Source organism: Corylus avellana, chromosome ca3, assembly GCF_901000735.1.
Source record: "Corylus avellana chromosome ca3, CavTom2PMs-1.0".
Lineage (NCBI taxonomy): Eukaryota > Viridiplantae > Streptophyta > Magnoliopsida > Fagales > Betulaceae > Corylus > Corylus avellana.
Genome location: NC_081543.1, coordinates 10,110,904 through 10,119,536, shown reverse-complemented (window position 1 = coordinate 10,119,536; position 8,633 = coordinate 10,110,904). Strand labels below are relative to the sequence as shown.

Sequence of the window (8,633 nt, the reverse complement as noted above, 5' to 3'; positions counted from 1 at the left end):
ACAAGTAAATGTAAATTTGGGGTCAAATATTTTTGATTTTTCAATATGGGATATTTTTATAGCAATTGAGCCTAAGAAGATACTAAAAATACAAAAAACAAATGAGGGTAAAAAATGCTATAGTAGTAAAAAACGCCCAAAAAAAGCCCAATTTTGAAAAAGCGGTTAGCGGACGGTTACTTATTTCATTAACTACTAACTGACAGTTAGTGAAATCTACTAACCGTTAAGGCGGTTACGGTTAGCAGTTATTGCCAATAACCGCTAACTGTAACCGTATTGACACCTCTAATAGGCAACCCAATAGATTATTGGGTTTGCGGATGCTTTTTGATATTTGGATAGTGGATCAAATATTTTGATATAAGATGGATGTATTTTGGATGTATGTACATTGGATGTATGTATTTTAGATGGAGTAGATAGTTTATGCTGGAGTTGTTTGGGATGGATGTATTTTGGATGTCAAATTTAAATGTCTCTTGTTGATATGGATGTGCATGTCTTTTAGATTGGAGGATCCAATATTTTGATATGGGATAGATGTATTTTGGATATATGTACATTGGATGTATGTATTTTAGATGGAGTAGATAGTTTATGTTGGAGTTGTTTGGGATGGATGTATTTTGGATGTCAAATATCATCTAAAGAATCTATGCATGTAGTTGCTTCATTTTGAATATTGGAAAAGTTGTAATCAACCTTCTGTAAATAAAAAGTTAGAATCACATATTTAGAGAATCCATGCCATCTCTTTGAGATAAAAAAAAAAAAACTCGATGCTAACTACTTTTTAACAAAATGACAGCAAAATTAGTTTACAACAACATGACAATTTCAGAAAAAATCTAGCCTTATATATATATATATATATATATATATATATATATACTCTTTCACTATATATATATATATATATATATACAAAACACGTATATATATATGTATATACATATGTACATATATATATATATGAATACATGTATATATGTACATATGTATATGAATACATGTATATATGTATACATGTATACATATATGTGTATATATCTATGTATACATATATATGTGTATGGATCTTCTACATCGTCTTACTTGCTCAACAATGTCACGGGTTCAGTTTGGGTTAAGGCAATAGCCAATATAGCTGCCTTCCTGCAAACAGTTATCACTTTGCATGTACTTATCTATGATTCCCCATTTCGCTTTAAAAAAATTTGTTATCATTTCCTTATGAGAAATGCTATTGAAGAGACTCATATATGATTGCTGTATAACTGAAATGACATGGCTATAAAAAAGTTTATTGACACGTCATTCCAATTGTATCATAGATTGACAGTCGTATAACAGTTTACTAAATAACTTTACTCTTTTCTTTTTGTTACACTAACCTAATATAAGCGTTATCTGCTGCTTGTAGATACTGGCAAGTCCAATATATGAGTTTTTGGATACCAAGTATGGGATTAAAGAAAGTACAATGTCTTTTCATAACTTGTCATTCAGAGTTGCTGTAAGAGGCAGCTACCTTGCTATTAACACGCTAGTGGCGGCTCTTCTGCCGTTCCTCGGAGATTTCATGAGCCTCACCGGGGCAATCAGCCCATTTCCTTTGACTTTTATCCTTGCAAACCACATGTATCTAGTGGCAAAGAAGAACAAACTCACTTCTTTACAGAAGCTTTGGCATTGGCTCAATGTTTGTTTCTTTGGCTTTATGTCCGTTGCAGCAGCAATTGCAGCCCTGAGGCTCATTGCGGTAGATTCCAAAACATATCATGTTTTTGCAGATTTATGATGAAGCCTTTTCTTCTAGTATTCCTTTTCTTCCTCTCTCTTTTTATTTTTTATTTTATTTTTATTTAAATTTTTCCCATGATTGTAATTTTCCCAATCCATATTTTGGGGTTACATTGTTTTATTCGGCTTAAAGCTTCAAGCATAGAATAATGTATACCCTATTTATTTAAATATGATTCTTGTCCCATTTGTTAGGCTTAAAGCATTTCACTGTCGATGTAGGTTATAGATCAAACCATGTAATTTTTGTCTCTATTTCTCTTCTTCCATCTCTTTAGTTTATGACAAGTTTCTTCATATGCTATCTGAGCAAAATACCTTATTTCCTGTGAGAGTCCATTTACACCTTCCCTCTCTCTCTCTCTCTCTCTCTTGGACGGATATTTCTTTCTCTGTTGAATTTAAAATTTTCGATAGACAATTTAAAAAGATAAAGAAATACCCCAGTCGTTTAAGCAATTTAATTTTAGTTTCAAAGATTCATTTAATTCTCTACCTAAAAGAAAATTAATTTAAGCACCATGTTGCACAAGGCACAATATTTATCACGATGAGAAGTACTTGTTCATCATACCAATTCATCTGGAAGAGTGACAAGTTCCATTAATGAATAACAGCACTAAATGCTGCATATAGTCAGAAAGTTAATTCATGAATTGTAAGGGAGGAACTTATGTCACCACCAACAGAGACTAAAGCATGTGCTGCATCCATCGTTTTCACCTTGGCAAACAGTAACAGCAAAAAGTCAAAGTTCCCACACCATTGAATCATAAACTGCAAAAGCTATTTCAACAAAATACAAAACCCACTCTAACATTCAACCAAATTCACAATATCTTCATTCCCCAACTAATCATATAAAAGGGCCATTTCCAAAAAAAGAGTTTCTTGATTTTTCTAAACCTCCTCCCCCTACACCCCCCAAGAAGAAGATGAAGAGAAAATTCTTCAGCCTTCCAGAAGGAAAATGTCTTTTTTGTAGAGTCCCATCCATCACAAAACTTAATGAAATCTGCAATCATTCAGAAACAAAATCATATAAATCCTCTCATCAGTAAATACTTTAATCATCACAGGACAAGGAAACTATAAATGACAACGTTTTTATAGCATACGAGTCAGAAAAGGACAAACCTGCAAAAGAAAGGGGTCAATGGGAAGGCGGGGAAGAAAAGGTAATAAGTCAAGCTAACCTATAAAAGACTCCAAAGGAGCTGCTTCTCTCTTGGTTAAAGAATCTTCCCATCCAAGAAAAGGAAAAAAATGTGTAACCATCATTACTCTGGAGAGCGTGGTTCTTTCTTATTCCTTAACCTCTTTTGGAAGGGGGTAGAAACAGGAAGGTTCAGTCAAAGATTTTACAACTGGTTGTTGTTATCATCATTAATGTGAGACACATATTTTGTCTTTGTTTAACAAATTGTGCTTTTGGTATATTGCTGTTAATGCGATAAATTCACCCTGAAGGAATTTCTGTTCCTGTTTAAATTCGAATTAAACACCATTCAAGCACCAATGCATAGTCTCACTTATAAGGAAAACTAAGCTCAAAAAATCAGCAGTGTGCAGAACAAAATATACTGTCACCATAGTTTAAACAAAAGCTACCCAGAGGAAAGTCATACAATACAAGTCTGCTTGTATTAAGAGAGACCAGCTCTCAATTTCAGAAAATAATTTACATCCTATTTGTATTTGACAATCGACAGAAATTCTGTTTTCATGAAACATAAAATATCCTTGCTCCTTCAGTAGTAACATAAGGGTGAAAATTTGTTCTAGTCATACTTGATTAAACAGAAAATCCAAACTATTATAAAAACATATCTTACCTTGTGTGGTGTCATCCAGACACCAACTTTACAACGATGCAGATGAAGTTTAGCAGTATGAGAGGAACTCTCAAGTACTGGGTTGCATAAATGAGACCTATTAGTTGCCCCTTAAATGATTTGGTCGTGCCCCCTGAGAATTCTGAGAAGCTCAACCCTCTATGTGCCAGGAAGCGGTCCTCATTTAATATTGCCAATGCATTTGCAAGAAGTAGACATCCCTCCAATAATGTCCACAAACCCATTTTCCTGTATGATGAAATAGTTATTATGCAAAACCATAATGGAGTTCAATTTGAAGGCAATCTTCACCCTGGCCTTCATCCCTCTTGTATTTTATACATAAAACTGCTAGAGAAGAGGATTGCAAAATATCTTCTCCGCATCCATTTAACAGACATGACAGAAAGGACATGAATCCTAACATTGTTTATTTTGACAACACATTCTTTACAAGTGATACAAGTGGATGATGTCAAAGTTGCAAAGTGCGCACATAAAAGCCCAAAGGAAACTTCAGCAATATAACAGTCTGAATACAGCTGCCAAGTTGTCACTCCACCCTCCATAAGTCGGTTCAAATCCATGCTGTAGACATGAGATGATAGGAATTGTGTACTCATCATGGTGTCATGCAAATGCACTAGTTAAGCATGTTTCTCCATTGGATGTGAGTTCAGAAACAAATTTGACCATTTAACCCATAAAACACACAATAAACTCACATTTTAGCAAGAGTAACTTGTGTAGTTCTTGAATTTCCTAACCTTCATGTACTGAAAAATATCACATTCTCCCGGTGCCAGGACCAAACTCATTTCTGAATTAAACTAAACGGACCAATAGACCATTTGTTTTTCTCAAAGATGTCGAGGAAAGAAGAAATCTGTCCATGTTCATAATCAGACTGCTCACCATTATACCTAGGAGTGTAAACGAGCGGAGCTTGGGCGAGCTTGGCTTGTCCGGGCTCGGCTCGTTTGCTTTGAGGCCAGGCTCGAGCTCGACACGAGCCTAGAAATGTTGCTCGAGCTCGGCTCGATAGGGTTGGAATCCTGTTCGAGCTCGAGCCCGTCCATTTTGGCCGAGCTTGAGCTCAAGCTCGATTAATTTTGGGATGTATATGTACATGCATTTCGCAAAAATGATTCAATCCTAGAATTCAATATTATGTGAAAGACCAACACCCATCTGTTTAATAAGACGAAGATACTTTTTCTGCTCTAATTTCACCAAACACAAACCATAATTCAGTAAAAAACAGAAACCCCAATACCTATCTATCCAAAAATATTTACACATTTTTCTGGGCAACCAAACAAACACATCAAACGGCAAAACCCCAAACCACCCAAGAAGAAACGGAGAAAAAAAAAAACCCAAAAAGAAAAGAAAAACCCACAAATCTTATCACCTCCTCCGCCTCCGATCCACGGCGTACTGCGAGAGTGAAACGACCTCCGAGAGCGGCGTGGACAGCGGGGTTGGCAGCGGCAAGTTCCTGGAAACCGGGCACGAGCCGTTCAGCTTCAGCCAGGCGTCGAGGTGTGTGGTTGCTGCGGTGGTGGTGGTGGTTGCTGTTGGGGGCATTGGGAGAGTGGTAGGAGCGGCAACAAAGAAAGGAGGCGAAGAGGATGATGGAGAGTTTGTGAGAGATCTGTCGAGAGAATGGAGAGATCTGATAGAGATTTAGGTTAAATTTGGGTTCTTTAATTTGCAACCGTTGGATTTGGAAAAATAATTAAATTTTAAATATTAACGGTTTGATTCGTTTTACTAAAAGCTTATCCCATGTGGCTGTCTCTACTTAGATCTGGTGCGCTTAAGCTTGCCTTGTTTGTTTGATCTAATCTGACGAGTAATATTAAATGTTGAAAACGTATATATAATCAACGGATCATATTGAACAAGCACACCAGATCTAAGTAGAGACAGCCACATGGGCTAAGCTTTTGGTAAAACGAATCAAACCGTTAATATTTAAATTTTAATTATTTTTCAGAATCCAACGGTTGCAAATTAGAGAACCCAAATTTAACCTAAATCTATCATCTTTGATCTCTCCTTTCTGTCGACTCTCCTCTCAGTCTCCACCATCCTCCTCGCCTCCTATCTCTGTTGCCGCTCCCACCACTCCCTCAGTGCCCCCAACAGCAACCACCACCACCACCGCAGCAACCACACACCTCGACGCCTGGCTGAAGCTGAACGGCTCGTGCCCGGTTTCGCCGCTGCCAACCCCGCTGTCCACGCCGCTCTCGGAGGTCGTTTCACTCTCGCAGTACGCCGCGGATCGGAGGCGGAAGAGGTGATAAGATTTGTTGGTTTTTCTTTTCTTTTTGGGTTTTTTTTTTTTCTCCGTTTCTTCTTGGGTGGTGGGTGGTTTGGGGTTTTGCTGTTTGATGTGTTTGTTTGGTTGCCCAGAAAAATGTGTAAATATTTTTGGATAGATAGGTATTGGGGTTTCTGTTTTTTACTGAATTATGGTTTGTGTTTGATGAAATTAGAGCAGAAAAAGTATCTTCGTCTTATTAAACAGATGGGTGTTGGTCTTTCACATAATATTGAATTCTAGGATTGAATCATTTTTGCCAAATGCATGTACATATACATCCCAAAATTAATCGAGCTCGAGCTCGACCAAAATAGACGAGCTCTAGCTCGAACAGGGTTCCAACCCTATCGAGCCGAGCTCGAACAACATTTCTAGGCTCGTGTCGAGCTCGAGCTTGAGCCTGGCCTTAAAGTAAACGAGCTGAGCCCGGACAAGCCAAGCTCGCCCAAGCTCGGCTCGTTTACAGCCCTAGGACTCATAGTGGATCAAAATGAAAAATAATTCATGATTTTAATAAGGGTTGATCCAATGACAGGTTGACACTGCCAAGTCAATAGGGTGAGATAGTGGTGAGATAGAAGTATAGTTTTTAACATTACTCTTAGAAACCATGCTTTTATCCCACCAGTATCTTACCCTACTGACGTAATAGTGCCAATCAGCTCTTGAAATTTCTTTTTTAACAATGTTTGATCCAAAGACTGATTGGCACTACTATAGGATAAACTTTAACAAAAAACCCTGATTTGTATCTGCTCAAGACAGCATCTTATCACTGTCATTGGAAATTGCTGATAATACACAACACACAACATCTTTCAATTTCAACAATTAGGTCCATAGGTTTCCCTTTGGTTTCAAATAGGTCTCTTTCTTAACTTACTGTCTTGTGCCGGCTGGACGTTCTACATGGTACAATAACTTTAAAGTACAAATATACCCTAAATAAAGAATATGTTTTTAATTTCCCGTGAAAATATTTTAATGTAATCACCTTGTATTTTTGTGATCATTATTAACCGTTAATTTCAAAAGGGCTCAAAAATTTTCTCGGCTACCAAGCGGAGAAATTGGTTTTGGGTTCTAGAAAACTTGATCAGTATGTGCAATAGTTAGGTCTTGATTCTAGGAATCTCTGTTAACCACCCACTTTTGTACACTGGAAACTCTTGCCCATTGATTAACCACTTATGGTTTGGAAGGTGCTTAAAAAAAATATAATTTTCTGTCATATATTTCTCAAAAAAATTATATTGATTCTGAAATTGCTCACTAACGTTAAATTGGTATGATGATTATCAAAGATAATGACAAGAAGATTTTGTTGAGGTTAGGTAATTAACAAGATCTCTTCGCAAACTTATCGACAAAGCCATGACGCTGTCAGACGAGGAAATCAATAGGCTTTTTAGGATTCGAAGAACGGTGATGCAAATGTTGAAGGACCGGGGTTATTTTGTTGGGGACTTTGAGATTGACATGACCAAAGAGCAGTTCAAGGATAAGTACGGTGAGAACATGAAAAGGGAAGATCTTGTTATCAATAAAGCCAAGCGAAACGATAGCTCTGATCAGGTATTTATTCGATTCCATTTTCTGCTGCTTCTTTTTTTCTGTATTTGACTGTGCTTCTGTGATTCTTGTTAATGTATTTGATTGATTCTTTTTGTTGCCGTAGCAGTGGCATTATACTGTTTTGCTTGAAGTAAATGTGACTGAGAGGCTCTGCTTCTTTTCACCCTTTGATTATTGGGTACGTGGAGTTTAATGTGGGGTTGATAGTTGATCACAAAGAGATTTTACACTAAAGGGTTGAAGGGAAATCACAGGAAACTGTACTGCTGCGAGTCTGTATATTTTATGATGTAGTCAAGTGAAAACCCTGTTGATGACCTGGAATGCTCAGGTGGTTTCCCCGTTTCCCATGGCATATAGTGCAATTCAAATTTTTCATGGTGTGGACGATGTGATATGTGGAAGATTGTGGCTCTAATGGTGTTTTCTTGGTTGAATTTGTGGATTTCTGATAGATCTTGTTTATTAGTTTGGTCTGCTTCCAGTATAGTTTAAAATTTTCCTTGTGCAAAATTTCCTCATACTTGCCTTTTCTTTTTCATCATAAGGGCATTCATATGTTTATTGTCATTGATGTAACTGTTGCTATATTTCTTCTGGGATTAGGGAAAGTAGAGCTAGATCAATTTTTGTATGACACAATTGTTCTCTGTTCATAGTTCTTTACAAAGATATGCTTAGACAGTACGAAGCATGCTGCCCATGTATTCTTCTCTCCATGCTTTTGTTTGTCTTCTTATTGGTTGTTTCTTGTATGTCAGATATATGTTTTCTTCCCTGAGGAACCGAAGGTTGGTGTTAAGACAATGAAGACTTACTCTCAACGCATGAAGGCAGAGAATGTTTACAAAGCAATCTTGGTGGTTCAACAAAGTTTGACTCCCTTTGCTAAGAGCTCCATAAATGAGATTTCTTCAAAATTCCAATTGGATGTTTTCCAGGTGAAACTGATTGCTTTGATGATATTGAAGAACAAAATTGTGGCTGTTGATTTTTGTCTAGCATCTTGCATATTTGTTGTTTTACCCAAGGATTCTTCGTAGCATAGTACATCAGGGCATTGTGATGGCTGCTTAATTTAC

General features: G+C 37.0%; 2 protein-coding genes across 3 annotated transcripts; one reads left to right on the top strand and one right to left on the bottom strand.

The window, feature by feature from the left end:
- Positions 1-2,383: 2,383 nt before the first annotated feature.
- Positions 2,384-5,261, bottom strand: LOC132175511 (uncharacterized). Its single transcript, XM_059587484.1, has 3 exons — positions 5,056-5,261; positions 3,642-3,890; positions 2,384-2,821 (listed from the first exon to the last, which is right to left on the bottom strand). The coding sequence occupies exons 1-2, from the start codon at positions 5,229-5,231 to the stop codon at positions 3,653-3,655; spliced, it is 414 nt and encodes a 137-aa protein (XP_059443467.1). The 5' UTR covers positions 5,232-5,261; the 3' UTR covers positions 2,384-2,821; positions 3,642-3,652.
- Positions 5,262-5,697: 436 nt separating this feature from the next.
- LOC132175509 (DNA-directed RNA polymerases II and IV subunit 5A-like) lies at positions 5,698-8,627 on the top strand. Of its 2 annotated transcripts, none has more exons than XM_059587482.1 (3): positions 5,698-5,949; positions 7,311-7,551; positions 8,313-8,627. In XM_059587482.1, exons 2-3 carry the CDS (start codon positions 7,351-7,353, stop codon positions 8,592-8,594), a joined length of 483 nt encoding a protein of 160 aa, XP_059443465.1. In that variant the 5' UTR covers positions 5,698-5,949; positions 7,311-7,350; the 3' UTR covers positions 8,595-8,627. The 2 variants fall into 2 exon arrangements, with proteins under 2 accessions (XP_059443465.1, XP_059443466.1); XM_059587483.1 differs by having other exon boundaries at positions 5,698-5,961.
- The last annotated feature ends 6 nt before the right edge of the window (positions 8,628-8,633 follow it).

What these genes read in the sequence shown, in the direction of transcription:
- LOC132175511 (XM_059587484.1), bottom strand. Translation starts at nt 5,231, where the DNA reads ATGCCCCCAACAGCAACCACCACCACCACCGCAGCAACCACACACCTC. An exon ending in GTGGATCGGAGGCGGAGGAG is followed by an intron (nt 3,891 to 5,055) that starts GTGATAAGATTT and finishes TTCATCATACAG; the next exon opens with GAAAATGGGTTTGTGGACAT.
- LOC132175509 (XM_059587482.1), top strand. Translation starts at nt 7,351, where the DNA reads ATGACGCTGTCAGACGAGGAAATCAATAGGCTTTTTAGGATTCGAAGA. An exon ending in GAAACGATAGCTCTGATCAG is followed by an intron (nt 7,552 to 8,312) that starts GTATTTATTCGA and finishes CTTGTATGTCAG; the next exon opens with ATATATGTTTTCTTCCCTGA.